General features: G+C 51.2%; 1 protein-coding gene across 1 annotated transcript in view; it reads right to left on the bottom strand.

The window, feature by feature from the left end:
- Positions 1–20744, bottom strand: part of LOC104697650 (GDNF family receptor alpha-4) — a 68221-nt gene extending 47477 nt beyond the window's left edge. Inside the window, exon 1 of the mRNA XM_039551308.1 lies at positions 20622–20744. Coding sequence (XP_039407242.1) covers positions 20622–20661 — 40 coding nt within the window. The 5' untranslated portion in view covers positions 20662–20744. The remainder of the gene's footprint in view (positions 1–20621) is intronic.
- Positions 20745–22168: the final 1424 nt, after the last annotated feature.

Genomic DNA, 22168 nt, shown 5'->3' with positions numbered 1-22168 from the left:
GGATTTACAGAGACCCAAGGAAACTGTCAGTGTCATGTTTGTGGAGACATCTGACCCAGACTCTTAAGAGGGGACTGTGAGAGCCCTTCACCCGCCACAGCCTCTCTCCACTGCCTCCAGCAGGGTTAGAAATCCCAGTGAACACTGACTCCCACTGCCCTAGGCCCCACTGCAGAGGCACCAGCAGCATTAAATAGGGCTTCCCTTTTGCTGGGGTGCAGGCATGCTCCTTTTCCTTTTAAAGTTTATTAAGTTTCTAGTCTCAGGATGCTGAGAAAACCTCCATTAAATACTCCCTGACAGGCCCCCCGGGTATAACCTTGAAAGCAGCAGCTTCTCCCCAGCATTTCCTTGCTATTAAAGCAATGTGAGTTCATTTTTTTTAATTGAGGGGGGTGTGTGCTTTCCCAGACACTAAGAAATGGGTGGAAGAGGGATCTCCCCCAAGAACCACTGAAGTCTGCACAGCCCATTTTTGCCCATTAACTACCAGCTTGAAATGGATTTTCATTTTCGTTTAGTCGTTGAGCTAAAAATCCCTGTTTTCAACTCATTTGTTCCTCTGCCCAACCCGAACCTCCCACAGTGAAGAGCTGCTCCTGCTACAGCCCTGGAACATCTCTAACCATTGTGAGAGCCCAGTCTGCACACGCAGCACTTGGGTTCTGCACGGACTCTGCAAACCAGAGCTCCCATCTTTGCTTACAGAGCAGATAAAAACCTCCTTCAGCAGCAGCCTGCAAGGAATTCTGCCTGGCAGCATTCCTCAAGCAAAGTATTTTGGGGACATACAAAGAATACTGCAAACCAGTCCAAACCCAAAGAATAATCTATTTGCATGTTAAGGTCTAAATTGCAAAGAAAACCCACGAAGCTGAGGCCTCCAGCCCCGGATGCTGCATGAGGAGACAGAGGTCCTAAAAGCACAGATGGGTGTTTGTATCAGGGGCGTCAGGAACGCACAAGGTTTCCTCTGCTGTTGGGGCTTTGGTGCAAAGGAAGGTGTGTTTTAAAGGTGAACTTATCACATGGCAAAATTTTATGCTGACAAGTCACATGCAGATCATCGGGGGGGGGGAGGGTGGGTGAGGAGAAGCACACAGCTGGCTAATTCTGGAAATTAACAGTTTTTTTGTTGTGAAAAGCCAGACAATGACTGAAGAGCCCAGGGTGTGTTGAGGGGTGAGGGTGTGAAAAACCAACCACAGGAGCAGTGCAGAGGAGCACTAAAGCCCCCTCTGCCTCTCCCCAGAGCAGTGTCAGCACCGCTGAGCCCGGGCACAGCAACGAGAGCTCGGCCAAGCCCTCCCAGTGCCCATTTCTCCTCCAGTCTGAACCCAATAATAAGGCTGGAAAGGCAAGCAAATGGCCATTCCATGGCTCTGTGATATCCCTGGGTGGATTCCTGGGGATCAGTGAGCACAACCTGCACTTTGATGTCTTCACACATCGTAAGCCTCGTGGCAGCCACCGGCATCTGGTCACGGCTCCTCTCGCCCAGCCTGGCTGAGGGGTTGCTTTCCCCAGGGGTTTGCTCTCCCAATGCTTGGTGCAACCCAATGGATGTTACAGAATCCCGGAATGGTCTGGGTTGAAAGGGACATTTAAAGGTCATCAGTGCCACCCCTGCCATAGGCAGGGATACCTTCCACTGTTCCAGGCTGCTCCAAGCCCTGTCCAATCTGGCCTTGGACACTGCCAGGGGTCCAGGGGCAGCCACAGCTGCTCTGGGCACCCTGTGCCAGGGCCTGCCCACCCTCATTGTAAAAAATGTCTTCCTTATACCTAGTCTGAATCTCTATTTTCTTAATTTAAAACCGTTCTCCCTTTTTCTATCTCTATAGGCCCTACTGAAAAGTCTGTCCCCACCTTTTTTACAGGGTCCCCTAAAGTGTTGACAGTTGTGTGTATTGAATGTTGCACTGGCTCAAGCTGAAAGATTTTAACCTCAGGAGATTGGTCTTTCTTCTTTCCCGACTTCTGCTTCCTTTTGCACACACAGCCGGCTTTACAGCTCCCAGCCTTGCTCTCCAAAGGCTGCCAGCCTGTTACCCCACTCACATTTCCCTGCTCCCCACCAGTGCACTTGGAAAATTTCAGCTGTAAGCTCTCCAAAGGTGCCTTTGCTCTCAGACACCCTGAGACCTCGTCTGTGCGTCTTTGATTTGAAAAGGGTCACCAGCAGTGGCCTGCACCCCCAGAGAGCAGGGGGTCACAACCCCCAGAAAGCAGATGTGGTTCTGCAGAGGCTGATAATAAACCAGCCCAGCCAAAGTTATCTCAGCTATAAAATATTACTGCGTCATCAAATGCAAAGCTTGGTTTGAGCTTCCCACAGCTTTCATGGCTGTGTGAGTGACAAAACAGCAGCCATGGTGTTTTAATTAGTGCCTCCAAATCCCTTCATTTCTTTTGCCAGTTCAGTCTGTAATGTTTGGAGTACCTATCCTTCATTAAAGTAAAGAGTCTGAAAGACTTTGGAGCCTGAAATACCTATTTTTTCATACAGCTGGAGGTCAAGGCTCAGGCATTTTAGACACAGTGCTGCTAAAATACACTCAAATCTGCCTCTCCCTGCACATCAGGGCACAGTCTTCTACACCACATCTGGAGCAATCCCCCCTTTGTGCCAATCCATGTGCTGTGCCTTCTGCTCAAATATTTAACACATTTTTGTGACTGGTGTTGAAATGCAGCAGGACCAGGATGACTGGTCATGACTTGTCTTTCTTAAAATCACCTGTGGTTAACTGTGCTTTCTTCTATGCTCCAAAATCTCTCAGTTGAGGTCCCCATACTCAGAGAAGACGTAGAAAACACCTCTCCATGCTTCACTTATTTAGGAATTTTGTTGAGTTGTCCCATGTTTTGAGGGCTGTGAAGGAGTTCTTGATGGTATGAGGCTGGGAGGAGAAAGAGCTTCTTCTAAGACACTGGAGGGAGTTGCAGTGGGAAAGGAAAGTCAGTCTGGACAGACCTTGAAAGGGATTGAGACAGACTCGAGAAGAGGGAATGTTCTGAGATGCTGGGGCAGCCCAAATGGTGCAGCAGACATGGGTGAGACTTGTGGTGGTCTCTGACTGTGAGATACATGGCAGAGTGATGGACATCCCTTATTTGATATTTGGGGGAGAAGGTATGTAAAATTCCTAGGAAATGGAATGACAAGGACTGAGGGTCAAAGAACAGTTCAGTGCTTTTATGAAAATAAACAGACAAATTAAGACCTTTATGTAATAAAAGGATTTTTCTGTTGTTAGTCAATTTATTTTGGTCTCAGTTTGATCAGCTTTAATAACGACCCTGCAGCACTGTTCTTGTTCCCTCCTGTTCAATCAAGAAGCAGCAAAATGGGAAAGATAGGAATTTCTGCCTCCTTCACACAGAGGGGTTGAGGCATTGCCCCATGTTTCAGCACAAATCCATTAAATCCCGGGATGAGATCTAATTCTTTCCGTGTATCACAATGCCATAGCACTGAGTTACTCAGGGTGGGAACTGCAGCGACCCTGGCATGTATTTTCTCTGTTATTTAGGAACTGTAAGGAAGAAAAACAACTGTTATTATCTTTTGGATATTTTTTTAATCCTATTCTCAACCTGTTTGTCATCACGAGATGGAGTCAGAGGAATTCAGACTCTGCAATGAACACGGGATGGGGATGTCGGTACTTGACAAGAATTGTGAGGCTCTGAGTGATGTGCTGGGTAGTTAATGAAGCCACCTAGAAAGGCTGACATATTTGCATTCCTGCTAAAAGAAAATAATAATAATAATTTGAGGTTGTTGAAAAGCTCTGCTCTGACAGCGCTGGAAAATGCCTCTCATTTACCCACAGACACAAAGCAGCCCGTGCTCCTGCTGTGCCACCACTGCTTTTAGAGAGATCTGCCTGGTTTGGGACACAGCTGCTCCCTGCTGAGGATGAACCCTCGACTGCTCTCCAGTCCGTGTCCCAGGCACCTGCATCCTTTTTTCCCAGGCTGGGGGGCCCCAGGGGCTCCTGCAAGCTGTGTGCCCCAGTGGCCCACGGCCCGGACTCGTGGCCAGGGCTCAGCTGGAGCAGCTGCAGGGCAAGGGCTGAGGCCTGGGGACATTCCTGGTGCTGGGGTATCCCAGGTCCTCCTGCTGAGCCAGCGGACAAACCCCAGCACACGCTCCCAGGGAAGCAGCACCTCTCAGCAGGAAGGATGGCAGGGGTCCTGCTGCCTCCACCTTCATGGCATTGTCCTAGTCCTTCCTCCCCTCCACCACATCCCGCCCCTACGGACCATGCCCTGGCTGCCTGCACTTTGGTTCCTCCCAAAGCGTCAAAACAACAGGGGAGGGATTCTGGAGCAGTGTGACACGAAATCAAACACTGCTCCTTTTGCTGATGTGTGCCTTGGTTTTGAGTGCGCTGGGTCTGGGTTTTGTCCTTCCTTCCTTTCCTTCATCCCTTCCCTTCCCTTCCCTTCCCTTCCCTTCCCTTCCCTTCCCTTCCCTTCCCTTCCCTTCCCTTCCCTTCCCTTCCCTTCCCTTCCCTTCCCTTCCCTTCCCTTCCCTTCCCTTCCCTTCCCTTCCCTTCCCTCCCTTCCCTTCCCTTCCCTTCCCTTCCCTTCCCTTCCCTCCGTCCTTCCCTTCCTTCCTTCCCTTCCTTCCTTCCTTCCCTTCCTTCCTTCCTTCCCTTCCTTCCTTCCTTCCTTCCTTCCTTCCTTCCTTCCTTCCTTCCTTCCTTCCTTCCTTCCTTCCTTCCTTCCTTCCTTCCCTCCTTCCCTCCTTCCCTCCCTTCCATGGATCCTCGGAGTGTCTCAGGTCAAACCTCAGCCTGCCTGGAGGACTTTCAGCATTCCCAGGATCCAGTGCCCCCCATTACAGAGGCCTTGGGGGTCATCTCTCAGTTGTCTCACAAAAACAACTCGCTGCTGTTCCCACAATGCCAAGTTTGAGGGGAGAGAAGAGCAGCTGGGACCCTGAGAGCTGCTGGGACTCCGAGAGCCATAACCTGCTGCTGCCCAGCCGTGGATGACGGCATGGAATGTGTCCAGGCTGTGCTGGGATCCACTCGGGATCCCCGACTGCAGCTGGGCTTTGGGCTGGGAGGAGGGCTGAACCTCTGCTCCACTCTAAAAAAGCTCCCACTCTACACCAGGCTTCGCAGGAGATGCTTCACTGGAGAGAAAGGCACCAGGGAGGAAAGCAACGGTGAGAAGTAACAAGGAGAAAAGCAGAGAGAACTCTGAACTTGGTAACTTCTGGCCAACGATTGTCTCTAATAAGGTTTGACTGTATTAATTAATTGAGATGTGCCTTGGAGAGCAGGAGCTGCTGCTGATGGAAGCCAGCCAGGAAGAAAAAAACCCTCATTTTCTCTGCAAACCTTCTGACTAGACCAGATCTCTGAGGTTCAGTGTGGCAGGCCTTGGGGAGATGGGCAGGTTTTCAGGGCCTATGACACAGCCACAGGTAGAATTTGGTTGTCATGAACTGCCAGGGAAGGTGGCCAGGGGTGGAGGAGGACAAAGCTTTTTATTAATTTCCTATGGGAAGCCAAAATGTCTGCACTTTCCTTGTCTGTGTAGGAGGAAAGACAAAAATAAGGATATGTGTCATTCCTCAGAGGTTCAGGTCATTGGTAGGGCTCAGACCACTCCAGTCCTTACACTCCCACTGTCTTTGCTGTCAGTCCCAATAATAACTCTCACATGAACATCTCTGGGAGGCAGAGACATTGGTGGGCTGGATGGACCAGGACTGCAGCAGGTGACCTCAAATAAGCCCTTCCAAAACACTGCAGATCCTGCAGACCTGGGTGCTGAGCAACAACGTGGGTGCAGGTGCCTGGGGAAGGAAATGCCTCAGCCTCTGCTCGAGCCTGTCCAGCAGCTTGGCCTTGCAGAAACAGAGCTCTGGTGTGCAAGGTTGGGGGTGGCTGAGTTCATATCGCAGGGAACTCGCAGGGAACGCACAGGGATGCAGGGAGCACACGTTTATAGCTGCACAGACTGTTCCCAGGCCTCGGGAAATGTGCTGGAGAAGATGGACTGTGCACCCTTCCAGTCTAAGGGTCAGCTGTGGACTGGCAGGACAAAACAGACCTTTCCAACTCTGCTTTTCTGTGGTGCAGAGAAACTTGTCCCTTGCTTTGAGTGCTGTGGTGGCAGCAGCTTTGTGCCCCATCCATGGATCTGGATTCCTGGATGTCTCCAAGGACCCTCCCACTGCCGCTGCAAGAAGTGATGGATGTTGAGAGACGTCCTGCAGCCCTGTGACCTGACAGCAGGAGCACGAGCTGAGTGCAAACACAGTAACATCAGCTTACCCAAGAGAAAAAGCCCCACCAGAATAGAGACACGTCTGTGTTAGACTCGGTGTCTCCCAGGGCTCTTTTAATGTAATTTTTTTCTCTTGGAAGTTTCAGCCTGGGAGCAGAAGGAAAAATTTCTATAGCTGTTCATTGTTCCTAACTTTTTTCTAAATTTCTGTGATTTGGATGTTAGTGACTGGGTTTAAACTAAATAGAGTAAAAATGTTGCAGACAACCCTTGTAACTCCTACTACAGTTCCTAGAGCCAGGACTTGAGAAAATTCTGGACAGAGGTGGGTACTGCCTGGCACAGGGTTCAGATGGGCAGGGGTAAGAGATGTTGAGCCAGTTCTGGGATTCCCTCATGTTCCCTTTGGACACAATTTCAACACATTTGGAAAGAAACTGTCCAGTTTTCCACAGATGCTTTTTCTGCCATAAGAGGGAAATAATTGAGACTGAAAGTACTTCCACTAATTGTCTGTATTTTTAATCTGGAGTGGTGCCAAGTTCCTGCTTGGAAATTGTTCAAACAGCTGTTGTTACCAGGCTCCCCAGGAGGACATTTGCACAGCACGTGGTCATAGGGCACCGTAGGAGATGGGTCTGGTCACACAGCCCATCCTCACGTCAATCAAAGTGCTGTTCCCCATGCTGCCGGGTTTCTGCCTGTGGAACATCGTTAGGTCTGCAAAGGCTATGACATAATTTCAAATCTCCAAATAAAAACAGAACAGAAGGCAGATACTTTCCCCCAAAAGACAAAGGATTCTAAGTCTCTACAGAGGACTGAGAGACACATATTTGCAGAGGAAGAAGTGGGATGAGATGTTTTCAATGACCTTTGTTTAACCCACCAGCTCATGAGCCCTTTGCTGGCTTCAGCCATGGTCATTCCTGTGGTGCTTTCTGGAGCCAATGGCTGCGATCTGCACGGATGCTTCAAGTATAGAAGGCCACAGGCCTTAGGGAGAGCAAGCAGCAGAGAAATCATGGTGATGAGCTCAGCTCGAGCAAACTCACCCAAAATCTAGATATACAGTAGATATCTGGTTTAAGGCCCACAGATTCACCTCCTTCTCTGGTACCCAACTCTCCCAGAAACCCATGGGAAGCTCAATTCCCTGATACAATGAACATACCTCAATATTTTGGAAGGTATTGTACAAGCCTTGATGGGTAATTTAATCCCAGAATCTGTTAATAATATAATAGAATCATTGAATATCACAAAATGGTTGGGTTGGAAGGGACCCTAAAGCCCATCCAGTGCCACCCCTGCCATGGGCAGGGACACCTCCCACTGTCCCAGGCTGCTCCCAGCCCCGTCCGGCCGTAGGGATGGGGCAGCCACAGCTTCTCTGGACAACCTGTTCCTAGCTCTGCGGACTATTCCACCTCAACAGAAGTGGCTGTGGCCTCGTTTCGTGTGTAGCTGTGCCTGACCTGAGCCATGTGAGCCATGTGGGTGCGGGAGTGTGGCTGAGGGGACGATGGCCGTGTGTTCGTGTGCGTGTCCCCACTGCGTCCCCATCGGGAACGTGCTTTATACTAAAGAGGCTTTGGCATTATGTGTGTAAATTAAAGTATGACTGCAATAATAGTCAAAAGGGAGCCCAAAAGAGAACAGAGAAGATTGATTATGTGCGTATTTTAAGTGCTTTGTGACTGTGAATGTTTATTTGAAAAATAAGAGTAAACGAGATGCACTAACACTACAAATAAAAATAATAAAGGGAAATACATCTCTTTTATTATTAAATCATAGATTAAAATAGGAAACAAGGGGGAATATAGAAACATATATCTCTTTGTGGAGGCTTTCTATAACAATCATCATAAAATAACGTTGCAGTACCTGACAGCTAAATAAAGACAGGAGCTGAGGCTCCTATCTACACATTTATCTCCTCTGATCCAGACAGAGTAAAGAGGCATAAAAGGCTGGGATAATAACATCTTCCCTGCATACCAGCTCCCAAACGATAGGCAGATTTTATACTCGGTTACTCCACATAATGTCAACATTGTTAGAAAACAAAACCACCATGAAGGAACATCTTTTTCCCTCCTTCTCTTTCACCCTTTTTCCCTTCTGATCTATTACTCCATGATTTCTGTATGACACACAAAGGGGCAGAGCAGAAGCTCTGCTCTCTGGATCAGCCCCTGGATCTGTGGGGCAGCAGGACAAGGAACGAAGGGAAGGGGCAGTGAGGTTCAGACAGGTGCACACAAATCAAATGCAGAGAAGCAGAGAAAGCACCGGGCAATTCATTCAATCCCTGTCCCTTCCCTGTGCAAGTGTCACAGGAGCTACTGGAGTCAACAGTTCTCCACCACTGCTGCCCTGCCACCACCCTCTGCCACCCAACATGTCCATGGTGGGATGGACAAAGCTGTGTCCCTGCGTCCCACCGGAGCCCAGCAGCACGAGGGAGGCGCGGGAGGAGCCGCAGCTGGCGCTGACCCGGGGGATGGGGCTGCCGAGAAGCCGTGGTACAGCCAGGTGTTTGTTCCCTGTTGTCCAGGCTTTGTCCATTGAGATGGACTCAAACCCCGGGAGGTTCTACCTGAGGACCAGCTTATTCTTTCCCCAATTCCCTTCATCACCAACAGTCACCTGCTGCCCCTGAGCGATTCTCACACATTCTTGGTATGTTCAAGGTGACACCACAGCAAGAAAATACAACCTGGGGAGTTCCTGCAACAAGTCACCCACACTCCTAAGAAAAAAATACTTACCTGGGACAAAATAAGCAGCACTATGAAAGGAGCTGGATTTCTAAATCTCCTTTTCTGCTCTGAACTAACTCTTCCCACAGTGGGCAGTACTCGGAGCTCATTCCCTCTTCCAAAGCCTGTGGGATCTGAACTTCTTCTGGAACTTCTTATCAAACAAGGTCAGGTTGGATGGGGCTTGGAGCAACCTGGTGTGGTGGAAGGTGTCCCTGCCTGTGGCAGGAGGTGGAAGGAGATGAGCTTTTAGATCCCTTCCAATCCAAACCATTCCATGAATGTACGATTCTGTCTAATTTGCCCAGGGGGCTTAAAAACTAGTGGGGGTGGACAGACTGACAGACATACACAAGATTCATTTTCCCAGGAAAACACAGTTGGAAGAACAACATAATTAAATTGTTCATCTTTAGTTGAATCAATTTGTTAATTCTTAGCAGCCTGAAGGGTTTTCTCCAGGGACACCTACATTTGGCCAGTTGATTTGTTATGAGAAGGCGGAGTTCTTGGCACTTACTTGAGGACATGGGGAAAAATCTTGGCAGCAGCAACCCATATTCTTTTGAAAACATTTACTTTTGAGTCCCAGCAGAATGGAAGGTGACAATAGGAGTGATTGTCCAAGCCTGACTTGGAGCCAACCCCTCAGGGAGGTTACCTCCAAACTCCTGCCTTGCTCACCTCCGCTCCAGGGAGAACAGGGCCAGCTCTGAGGGCAGGAGTTCTCCTGTCCTCGGAGCAGAGAGGGCCTGGGAGGTGCAGAAGGTGATGCTGGATCTAAGGCACTGAGACTGTTCTAGTGGAGACGAGGAGCCAGCTCATCACCACGTAACAACCGGCAGAGCGCAGGGCTTGCCCAGGCTCATCATCCAACACAGAGCCACTCCCAGCTCCACCATCAAATGGCCATTGAGACCTTGGGCTGAGCAGCACCATCTTCCCATGGTATCCTCAACATGTATTTGGGATATATTGGGTAAAAGGGAAAGTGAAAGAACTTTGGCCAGCCCTTGACTCCAAGTATTCCAGGCAGCAGGGTGACCCTCTGCCTGGAACACTGTTGCCGTCTCAAAGGCCACACTGGCCCCTTGTTTAGCTCGTGGATGCACCCAGGACCTGCAGATCCTACACAGCGATGCACCAGTTACTCCTCATGCCTATGACTCACAACTCTCCTGAAAAAATTTCATCAAGCTTCAAGCAGAACTCAAACTGAGACCCTGCAATTTCTTTTTCCATTACAAATGAGAAAAATAGCCTAAACATTTCACTCCTAATACTCAAAACTTTTTCCTTCACTGCTTCACGCTGTTGCTCTCTCTCCTCCCCTCCCTGTCTTACAGCAGTGTGACTAATCCTCTTCCTTCCCTTGCACTGTTACCTTGAAGGTATTTATAGAGTGAGATCATGTTCTCTCCTGTGTCTTTCTCCCCTCTTCAGCTCTGGATAAACCAAGCACCCCCAGGCATCTCTCACATGCCTTCTCTTAGAGGTCATGCTTGCTGCAATGGCAAGCCAAGCAGGGCTGTGCCTTTTGGAGAGGACACTCCAGGGCTGATACAGGCTCTGCAGGGAGCTTCTGACGGCCTTATCCTGCATACATACAGCCTGGCCTCCGGCTGGGCCCGTGTGCCTGTGGGCTTCACACCTCCGTGCACCGAACAGCCAGATTCATCTGCTCCCGATAAATCAGCCAGTGCCACCATTCGTTTTGTATTATCTCGTGTCATTGTGAGTGTTCTGCCTTCTGAGCTGGAAGCAGCAGAAAGGAAGATGAATGTAGGGGCTTGAAGGAGATTGAACTGAAACATGTTTGTCCAGCAGTATCTGGGAGCTGTCTGAGCAAAGGACAGTGCCTGGGAGCGACAGCGTGGTCTCAGTGCCCTGCTTCACTTCCTTAATCAAGGAAACTCAAGGTGCTGGTCCAAATGACCCACACCTGCCTCACTCAGGCTGTCAAACTCTCCTCCCCTGCAAAGCAGAGCAACCACTCACACGCCGACTGGGAATGGTCCTTGGCTTGGGACCAATGCCCAGGACGGGACTTGTTGGCCACGGCCAAAACCTCTTCAGGGATTTTAACAGGTGGGACAAGCAAATTCCCATGGCTCCAAGCGCTCCTGGGCTCTGAGTGGCCTCTGTGACCACCAGAAGAGTCACCATAGTTCAACAACTCCCCATAGTTCCAACCACCATTGGGACCAGAGCCAACAGGTCTGTGAAACAGTCAGAAATTTCTCACTGGATTTCTTTCTTTCTCTTTTAACCATGGAAAAATATGTTCCCTGGGAAAATTTGGGGTTTGTAAGTAGGAAAACAAAACACAAAATAATGTTTTAATCTCATTTTTTTTATCTTTCATTTTTTTAGTTGTATCAATTGAAATGATGGGTCCTTGACTTCTGCCTCCAGCATCAGCTGCTTCCTTGGAGGACACGAGAACTTGGTGGCTTAGGTTGGGCTCATCTCACTGATCAAGGAAAGAGCTAAAATTGTCACCATAATTGGCTTTGTAGTCCTTGGAGATAACACCAATCTGCAGAGAGGGCCAGTGTCCCTCCAGGCCCCTCAACCTCTCTCCACAATTGAAAGGAAAAGTTCAGAAGACCAGGTGAAAACCAGGTGGGATGAAACCCATTTCCTGCAGCCAGCTGGGACCATTCCCTGTCTGGTGTGTGGGCAGTGGACAAGTGAGAAACAAGTTCCATTTCTCTTCCTGTCCAGGGTCCTCCAGGAAGACCATTTTCTGTTTTCTTAATAAAGGCAGATAAAACAAAAGAGAAACATCTGCAGCTTCATTTTAGTCCTCATTTTTCTTCCCCTGGAATTATACTTAATAAGCATTTTATTTTCCACTTGCTATCTTTTATTTCAAATTTTACTATTCCTGATCTGTCACTGTTGTTCGAAAGTCAAATTGTACCAAAAGCCCAATGTTTTTCTGGGAAATGAGCTTCTGTTTTCCAGCTTGCTCTTCGCTCAGAGGCTTTTATGTGCTGCACTCCACGGCTGCTCCCCCTCTGTGGCACCCGGCTGACTCCAGCCCTCCAGCAGGGCACATCCCCAGTCCCGGTGCAAGGCAGGATCCCCGATCCCTGTGCAGGGGCAGGTTTTCAGAGCACACTCCTCACCTGAACTTGGCTCCGGCCCGAGCACAAAGCACGAGCTCAGTGGGTCGTATGCTCGGGCAGGCGCTGCTAAAAGCCACATTGTTCCTCATAGGCTGCTCAGAAATTCTGATCCCAGCTTGGAGTTTGCTGCTTCCCACAAACACAAATATGCCAGGTCAAACACAGCGCTGTCTCCTGGCTCTGCCTCACAAGAATTTCCCTACTTTAAAACTACCCTTTTTCTACACGTGGATGCAGTGAATTTACATCATTATCCAAAACCTGAGAGACCAGAAACAGACGCTGCAATTCCTCGTCCCATGGGTCAGCATTCAACCTGCAGATTAAACACTTCTGGGGGAGTTCACTGGGTTTCTTTTTGGTATTTGGGCCTTTTTAATTCGTGTTTGTTAGTTTGTTTTTCGCTCCAGCCCTTCCATTATGATCAAAACTTACTGGTAATGCGATAGCATCTGAGAAACTCAATTAGAGATCTGGACCCCCTGGAGTCAGCTACTTAATTACTAACAGGCTTTCCAGCACACATTAAGGATTGCTGTGGCTGGTCTGTTGGGAGGGAGAATGAAGCAATACCAGGAGAGAGAGATAAATTTCCTTGCATTAGTCCCAGGAGGGTGGTAACTCTGGCACTGCTTTTCCTGGGATGTGTGTCCACACTCCACGCTGACGGATGGCTCCCCAAGCTGTCACTTCACCTGCAGAGAATCACATCACCTTTTGCAGAAGGAAAATCTAGCCCTTAGGGCTTCCCTGGAACCAGAGAATGGACCTCAGACCTTTGCAGTCCTGCACTTTCCTCCTTCCAACGCCTGAATTCCCTGTTATCATGGGAAGCTTCATCTGCATCTTCTGTCCAACACCTCAGGAGCCTCTTCTCTTCCACTTCCCATCTCCGGACCAGAATCTGCTCAGAACCTTCTCCACTGTTCCCTTCCCAAAACTTCTGGCCCTGACAGAGAAGTCTTGCACTGCAAGTTTAGCAAAGTTCCCAAAACAGCAGGACAGTCTCTAAGGCTCTGTCCCAGAGGAGGTTTCTCATCTCAGGACATTTACTTTTAACATTCCAAGTAATCACAAAAAGGAGACAAGATTTCTAATTAGACAGGGAAAACCAGCATATTCTCAGGGAATGGGGCACCCGAGCACTTTTGAGGAGCTCCACAGGGCAGCACTTTTGGTTTAAGGTTTGCTAATTCTCCAAAGCCTGACAAGTCCTGCACTGATCCCATCAGCCCCCTAAGGGGACTGGCTCTTCTTCCTTTAAGTAATCTGAAATCAAAGCTCTTATTAATAGAATCATAGAATCTTTTAGATTAGAAAAGACCTCTGAGATCACAGAGTCCAACTACTTCAGTCTCTCCTGCAGTGATTCCCCACCAGGCAGCAGACAGAAGGTGTGAGCCCACAGCCTTGGCCAAATTTGGGGTGCTGGAGGGTGAGGTGTAAGAGCTGCAGCACCGTCTGTTCTGAACATACTACATTCCCAACACACAGCTCGACCTCGTCCTCATTCCAGCTCCTTGTGGAGACACCTCCTTCACGTTACCTTGAAGGTTTTTCCGGGCACCACGACCCCCTGAGCACTTTTCCCACATGGGAAGGGAAGCTCTGTGCTCCCTCTCCGAGGGATGATGCGGCTGTGACAGGCAGCCCAAGGTGAGCAATTTGTCTCTCAAGCAACCTCGCTGGGTTATGTTCTCTTACCAAGGGGAAGAAACAAAACAAATGTCTTGGAAGGGGGGAAAAAATGTACCGTGAAATTGCTGTAACTCGTGTCAAATCAACTAACCTTGCAAGGAGGAGTGAATTCCTCACCAAGCAGAGGAAACACTTCAGCACACTCAGCCTTGTCTGGGGCTTACACAAACAGGTCAAATGCCTTTGATTCATTCCAAGCCCTGGCTGATAATTCAGCATGCAGGGTCACTCTCCTCTCCATTAACAGACGGCAAACACGATGTCCTCACCTGCAGCCTTCATTACAGAAGGCTCCGGGGGGGTTCTGCCGCCTCGAGCCTTGTGACAGGTTTTTAAGGTGCCTTGGGCTGTACACACCAAACATCAAAGGCAAACACCAGCAGCAACAAAGGGAAAAATGCACAGTGCTGCAGGAGACAAGTGCTACCTCTCTCTCCAGGCTGCAGGGAACTGAGTCAGGATATCTGAGATCACTGGGAGGCTGTCACAGGCAGCTTATCGCTCCTCACACGCAGGGAAGCTGAAGTATCAGGAGAAATAGGTACTCTGATAGGAAAACTCGTTTATCCAAAGTCAGACACAGGTGACTGAGGAGCTGTGAGTTTCCTCCCGGATTTTCTTACTGGAGCAACTTTGACCAAAGGGGGGACGGGTTGGCTGCCAGACAAATCATTCCATCTACAGCCAACACTTTGGAGCTGGAGTGCAGATCCCAGACACCAGCTGTGGGGGATGCAGAGCACACAGCCACGGAGTCATGGAACGGTTTGGTTTGGAAGGGACCTTAAAGCTCATCCTGTTCCACCCCTGCCATGGGCAGGGACACCTTCCACTAGAATGAGCAAGGGACAGAATGACATTAAAGTTATAACCGTGGTGGGTGTGATGCCTTTGGGGGATCCAATTAGAGCAGCAGGAGGGAGAAATAAAGTGCTCAATAAAGGCTGCAACAGTAAAAGAAGGTGGAGGTGACACTTCTGGGGGGTCCAGTTTGGGCAGCAGGAGGAAAAGAAAAGAGCAAAGCGTTCAATAAAGGCTGCAACAGCAAAAGATGAATTGAGAAATTCAAACCCCTTTATGATTGATTTGACTGTTTATGTAAAATTCTCACGGACAGGACCACATGAACTCTACACGAGTGGTGGCCCAGACACTGTGTTTGCTCAAAACAAAAATTCACAGCCATCTTCCAAGTGAAGGCTCCCTTCCCACGAGGCTGTAGCTGCCCCGTATTTCCTTTGCTCTGATTAATGGAGGAGGATGGGATTTCCCGGGAGGCACCAGCCAGCCTCATTTGATGCAAAGCTTGAAGCAAAGCCTGATTATTTTGCAGAGATTGAGTTCAATTCACCACCTCTTAAGGCACCCTGGAGCTCTCCCAGGACCTGTCCCGAGCATTTGCTGGGTCCAGTTCAGTTCTGAGGCTCCAGAGACCTGAAATCACGCAGGGACTCCCACAGTTGCTCCTGTTGCTGACTATCTGGAGAGTTGAACTCATCCCATGGGCGCTTCCACTCCTCCCTGGGTTTGCAGCCATCAGTGGCTCAAGTCCCTGGAGGCAGAGGAGATCTGAACACCCGTGAGCAGCAGCGTGTGCTTCAGGCAGTCAGTGACAGCCCTGCAGCTCAGACAGCAGCACCGCAGGTGAGTTTTAACCCAAATTATGCACTTGGCCTTTTTTTTCACTGTACAAGTAACACAAAGTGAGGAGGAAAAACGCACCAGTTTATCAAGTCTTAACTCCCAGCCCATTAGCATCTGGACCTGTTTAAACTCCCATCCCAAAGTGGACTGCCATCCCCTCGGGGGTAACGAATAGATGGCTGAGCTTGGAGATGTTTGAAAGATGAGCAATTGGATCCTCCTTTTGGAAGATGCACGGAAAAATCTGTTCCATTCCTTCCTCCTCAAAAGCCAGCTGCTGCACGTGTGTGTCAAAGCGCCCTCTGAGCCATATGTCAGCAGCAGTGCGGGGAGTGCTGCAGTAACTCTGCCAGAGCACTCAGTGGGGACAGGTATCACAGACAGGATTTTCCAGTTGGATTCTAAAAATCAAACCCACAGCACAACTGTTTTTACAGCATCTTTCATGCAAACTGCTTTCCAGATGGATTTGGACAGAAAGAGAAAAATAGAATCAAAGAATAATTTAAATTGGAAAAGCCCTCTAAATTGGAGAAGACCACTGAGTTCAACCATTCCCCAGCACCGCCAGGGCCACCCCTGCCCCATGTCCCCAAGGGCCACATCCACACAGCTCTGAAATCCCAACAGGGATGGGGACTCCACTGCTACTCAGATTGCTCGGATCCAGCCTCATCTGGAATGTTTCCAGAGACGGGGCATTGACCACCTCACTGGTAAGATGCAGGGAGATGCTTGGAAATATCCCTGAGGATAACAACCTCTCTTTACACCCACCACCCTCGCTGCAGATCAGCCAGAGACAGCTGTGGCACCACTTGGTATCAGACCCAGATCCTGAGTGACTCACAGGTCATTCACATGTGATGTGACCTTCCTGCAGACTCCTTTTTCTTTCTTGTGGCTTTCCCAGCTTCTCCTTGCCCAGAATAAATGGTGGCTTCACCTCTGGAAACCCTTCTTGCCCTGTGTAAGACAGTCCTGGGTCCTTGTCCCCCATCACCACAACCCCTCTTGGACACACTCCCTGCCCAGTCACGCAAACTCAGCTTTTCTCCCTTTCCCTCTGCAGGACAAAACATCCGTGCATGGTTCCACTCCCATCCACCTCTTCAGGCTCATCCTCTCAGCCATGAGGTTCCACTCTGCTTCCACAGGAATCCAGTGCAGCACAGCCCTGTCTGAACCTTTACAGCTGGGATGGACCAGAGAGATGAAGGCAGTCACACCAGGAGGTGGAAACGTCTTCCCAGCCCTCGTCCCTCAGCCACTATCACAGCTCCCACCATCAGCCCGTCCAGGCATGAAGTTCACTGCCAGGAGGTGTTACCAGAGGGGACTTTGACAGATGCTTTTAAAACAAGGGAGCTGTACTGAACTGAAGATTGACGGGAACAAGATTTTCATAGTTCCGTTCCTTTTAATTTTTTCAACGAAATGTGCTCTTCTGAAAAAATTCTTTTAGCAGGAGAACTACCTTTCAATTTGCCTCTCTTGCTTTTGGGTTGAGAAGAAAGAGGTCATTTATACATTTTTTAAGGAAGCAAAAGGAATATAAAGTCCACTAGAGGGAAAAAGAAATCATGGATATCTTGGTAGCAAGGTATTTTTATCAAAAGGTGGCAAACTTTAGAGACATTAGAAGTCACGTTTTAAAATGACCAGGTGGAAAGTTATAAAAATGAACAAGACTTGTGTGAAAATGATGAAGGGAATTTCAGGCACAATAGAAATCATCTGTGAAAACTGTCAGGAGAGCAGGGAAGACATTTCTGTCTCCAAAAGCAAAATAAAATGCTATTCACAGTAATTCATACTAATTATTAGCCTTAAGTAGTACTAATTTTTATCCAGCAATAATTACTATTTAAGGCTCCAGAGCTCTGGAAAAAACATTTTCTGGGTGTGGTAAGATCCTTGCGGAGGAATTTGCACAGCGTTCGAGGGCAGCCTGTTGAGGGAGAAGTTTTATTTCTCCTCTGCACCACCACAGAGAGACATAAATATCACATTCCTATTGATGCAAATAACGGATTGCTCCTGTCAGAACTGACAAAGCCACAAATTTAAGGAGTGCGTCCCTCTCTCACACACAGATGCATTTTTCAAGAGATTTTTTTTGCTTTTCCACTGGGATCTGAGTTCCCAAACCAGGTGAAAATCCGCCAGACGATCTCGTGTTTGACTGCATCTGTGAAGAGCCTGTGGGAAACATACGCCAGGAATTCTGGAGAGGAGCGAGCGCGGGGAAACTGGCGGCCGTGGTTGGCAGCAAAGGGCCCCCGTGCCATCTGGGGATCCTGCCCTCCACCGCAGGGTCCCGGGACTGACTCTGGGGCCCAGGGGGATTTCAAAGCAAACTCCTGCTTTCAGCTGTGCCCAGCATTTCATTCTCATCCTTTAATTGGTATTTGGTTAGTGCAGGGACTGATGTGTCCTCTGAGATCTGGGCAGTTCTTTGGGAGCTGGTTACAGGTGTAACCCAGTGTCCTTGTGAAATGAATTATACTCTTTATATTTAGCTATATCGGTGCTTTCTAGAGCCTTGATTTGCCATAAAGTCTTCCTGAATGCCTCACCACTGTCCTGTGAGTGGGATTTCTGCCAATGCCACAAATTCAAGTAAATATCAGGGAACACTACAGCAGCAATGAACTTCCCCAAAGCCATGTCCCTGTCTTCAGGGGTGGAACTGTGTGCTCCCATTCTGTCCTCGCACTGCCATCAACGTGGCTGCTGGGGAGACAGGTCAGGGAGCTGATCTGGCTGAGAAGCAGTTGAGGAAAATAAAAGCACTGTTAAATTCTGCGAGTTGGCTGCTCTGGGTCACCCAGTGTGACCACCCTGTGGCCAGCAGGAAGCTGGGAGCGAAGCGGCAGCAGGAGCTCTCCATCCAGGCTGGACAATGGCGACACTGCCTAGTCCCACCGTGGAGAGCCCTGATCTCACCAAGAACTGCCTCGTCCAGCCAGGATCATCGCAAGAACTACAGAGGGGGACACACCAAAAGCAAGGCACTCGCACTGCAGCCCACCTGGTGCACAGCCGGTGTGGATGAAGCCGGGAATTGCCAGGCTCGTGCCTGCCCTCCCCAGCCTTGCACCCTGGATCCCGGCAGGGCATCCCTCAGGCACATCTAAATGTCCACCCATAACAAAACCATCCCAAAAATATCTAGAGAAGAGGCTGAGGGTGTCCAGTAGCATCTGCTGGGGTGGTGCTGTGTCTGCAGGGGTCAAATGCCGGTTCAGGGATGAAAAGGTCCCTCTGGAGACCCTGGGATCAGAAGGCCAAGGGTGAGTAGGAGCTGATGGCTTTGCTCTGGCTTGGACCAGAGGTGACAAGTGTATCCTTAGCACCTGTCCCCTATTCCCAGTGGCACTGCTGACAGTGGAGGACTGGCCATTTGCTCTTTTCTGTAAGTCCACTTTCTCTAGAGAAATCAATCAGGCCACCGGTCAGTCAATCAGGCAGTCAATCAATGAGCCAGCCAATTGGAACCGCTTGGAAAACGGATCCTGGACTCCCACCCAGAGGCCCCGTGATCCTTACAGGAAAAACTGCAGCTCTGAGGGAGGCTGAGACCACCCCCAGCCCAGGGCACAGCTCCTGCCCCTCTGAGGCAGCAGCCAGCCCAGCCTGGGGCATGTCGGGTCCCAGTGCACTCCAAGCCCCTGGAGCAAAGCATTCCGTGGCTGAAGATGGTCCCTGTTGGGTGGGGGGTCGAATGCGCCCACCCCCCCCCCCCCGCCCCCTTGGGGACTTGGAAGAGTTGCTGCTGCTGACATCTAGTGACAGGGAGAGCCGGCAAGAGGAGTCACCTGAGCTCCGGCAGAGCCTCCCCGCCGCGGGAAGAACCCACTCGGTCTTGCCCAGGCGCGGGGCTCCCAGCGGGATGCGGGGCGTGCAGGGAGCAAGTGCCGGGCGATCCACGATGTCCCAGACACTTCCAGTCATCCCAAGACCTTTTCCTCCTCCAGTGGCCACCCGAAGAGAACAGGCGCATCCTATTCCCAGCCTCCCCACAGCCTTTCCTGGTCTATTTAAACACAGGCTCAATGTTGGGTTTGCTGCCTCAGCGGAGCACAGGGAGGGGACAAAATACCCCAAGGGGAGGAGCCGGCGTGGCACCCAGCAGTTCCCAGCCGCTGCCGGGGGCTGTAGTCCCTTCACCCACGGCTCCTTCTTCCCAGGGACGCGGGGGGCCCCGGGAATTACGCGCAGGAGAAGCGTCCGCTCCGAGCTGAGCCGAAAGGGGATGCGAGCGGGATGCTCAAAGCACGGGAGCTGCAGCCCGCATCCCCGCGGACACGGGGACAGTCTCCCAACCACGCCAGTGGACGAGGGCTGCCTTTAGAGCTCCACAGGGATAGGGGAAACATCTGGGGTCCTTACTCCCTGCTCCCAGCGCAAGAACAAAGCCCTGAGGACAGCCGAGTTCTGGGGGGTGTGAGGAAACGTGCGGCAGGAACCCCCGAGCGCACACAGACACACACAGACACACACAGACACACACAGACACACACAGACACACACGCGGCTCGGGTCGGGGCTCAGGACACGGGGCTCGGAGCTGCACAACGCAGCGGCACAGCTGGGGCTGCCACCCCGCACACACCTGCCCCAAACCCCGACATTTTCCAGCCTCAGCATCGCCGGGGGATTCCCGGCGCTGGGCAGAATCTGCCTCCCCCCTCCCCAACGCAGTCCCTCCAAGCTCCTCTTCCCCAAACAGAAGTGCCTTAATTCGCGGTAAATTTGGGCATTTCCGCGGCAAACACGACTATCCGAAATGACAGCAGCAGAGAGCCCAGCGCTTGGGTCCAGACCAGAGGAGGCAACAGAAAGCTGATGATCACGGAGTCACGGAATGGTCTGGGTTGGAAAGGACCTTCACCATCATCTCGTTCCAACCCCCCCTGCCACGGGCAGCGACACCTTCCACAAGCCCGGGCTGCTCCAAGCCCGTCCAACCTGGCCTCGGTGATGCCACCCCAGGGCTCCTCACTGCTCCCGGAGCGCCGGGAGCGGAGACCCCCCCTGCCCGGGGTGGCCGAAATACCCCCGCAACCGAGCCCGGCAGAAAGTTGTGCCCCCGCTCCCCCCGCGCCGCGCTACTCACCCAGGAGGATCAGGGTGCAGAAGCAGAGGATGCCCCTCATCCTACCGCTCGGCACGGCTCGGCCCCACCGACTGGGCTCGGCTCGGACCCCCGCCCGGCCCGGCGCGGCTCGGCGCGGCTCGGCGGTGCCGGAGGATGCGCGGAGGGCTGGGCAGGGCGGGAGGGAGGGAGGCGGCCCCGCGCCCCGGCCCGGCCCCCCGGCCCGAGCGCTCACACGGCCGGCCCGGCCCCGCTCCGGCCCCGGGTCATGCCCGCAGCCGCGCCGGGCACCGCGGGCTCCCGGCCGCCCTCCGCCCCATCCTCCGTGGAGAGGCCGTTCCGCGTGATTTAAAAAATTATTTTATGCGTATTAATTATTTAATTTTCCTTTCTTATTATTATCTCTTTTTTTGTTGTTGTTGCTGTGGTTTTTTTCTCTTGTGGTGTGTTTTTATGTTTTGTTTTCTCCCTCCTCTCTCAGCAGCAAAACTTGCGGCGGCCGCAGCTCCGCCGTGCCCGAGCGCCGGGGCAGCCTCGCCGCCTTCCCGGGCCGCCCCCGCCCCGCCGCGGCCCTTGGGAGGGGCTTGGTGGTCCGGCCCCCTCCTCCCCGGCCCCGGGCGGGGGGGTTCTCCTTCAGCGGGGAGCATCTCGTGCACCTGTGTCTTGGGCATGGCCCCTTTCACCTCTGCAAGCCCCAGGCTGGCTTCTTCCTCACCCACTGCCCTCTTGGAGGGTCCCGGCATCTCTCCCCTGCCCCCCGACCCTCCCATCCGGATGGAAGCACCAGCCTCGTCGCCTTGGACATGTGTCCTACTCTTGACTGTTTGCTGGCAGTGACACAGCCCTGAAGGCTTGGGCCACATCCTACCACCCCCCCCAGCCATGACACCTTCCATTAGTCCTCTGCAACATGATGACCTCCCAGTTCTCCTCCAAAACCCTCTGGAAATCCAGGTTATGTGCTTCCATAACTTTCCATCCGGTCCCCCACACCTCCTTCGCCATGGTGCACTGATCCCTCACCACCATTCCCTGGTGCTTCCCCCAGCTTTAATCCCCATGGCCCAGCAAGTGACCCTGTTTGAGGGAGCCAAGCAGCAGAGCCTGGCTCCTTAATCTTTATGATGATGAGTGAGCATCATTTTTTCACTGCCTCCACTTCATGCATGGAGTACCTGAGACACAGAACATGAAATGACATCTTCAGGTTCCCCCAGTAATTAACTGACCGGTGGAGTAGGAACAGCCTCGTTCCCAAGTCAGTATCCTGTGAACACGGCCTCCTCCTCCTCCTCCTAACACAGCCCGTCCCTTCCCTTCCCTTCCCTTCCCTTCCCTTCCCTTCCCTTCCCTTCCCTTCCCTTCCCTTCCCTTCCCTTCCCTTCCCTTCCCTTCCCCTTCCCTTCCCTTCCCTTCCCTTCCCTTCCCTTCCCTTCCCTTCCCCCAGCAGGACACTTTTCCCACACCGACAGTCCAGGCAGTGCATTTGGATATTTGCAGAGAGAGCTTTTTCCCACTGCTGGCTCAGGTATTTTCACTTAACAGGTATTTAAATGCTCTGGGAAGTT

Source organism: Corvus cornix, chromosome 4, assembly GCF_000738735.6.
Source record: "Corvus cornix cornix isolate S_Up_H32 chromosome 4, ASM73873v5, whole genome shotgun sequence".
NCBI lineage: Eukaryota > Metazoa > Chordata > Aves > Passeriformes > Corvidae > Corvus > Corvus cornix.
Note: the sequence above shows the minus strand (reverse complement) of the source record. Positions and strands in the feature narration are given on the sequence as shown.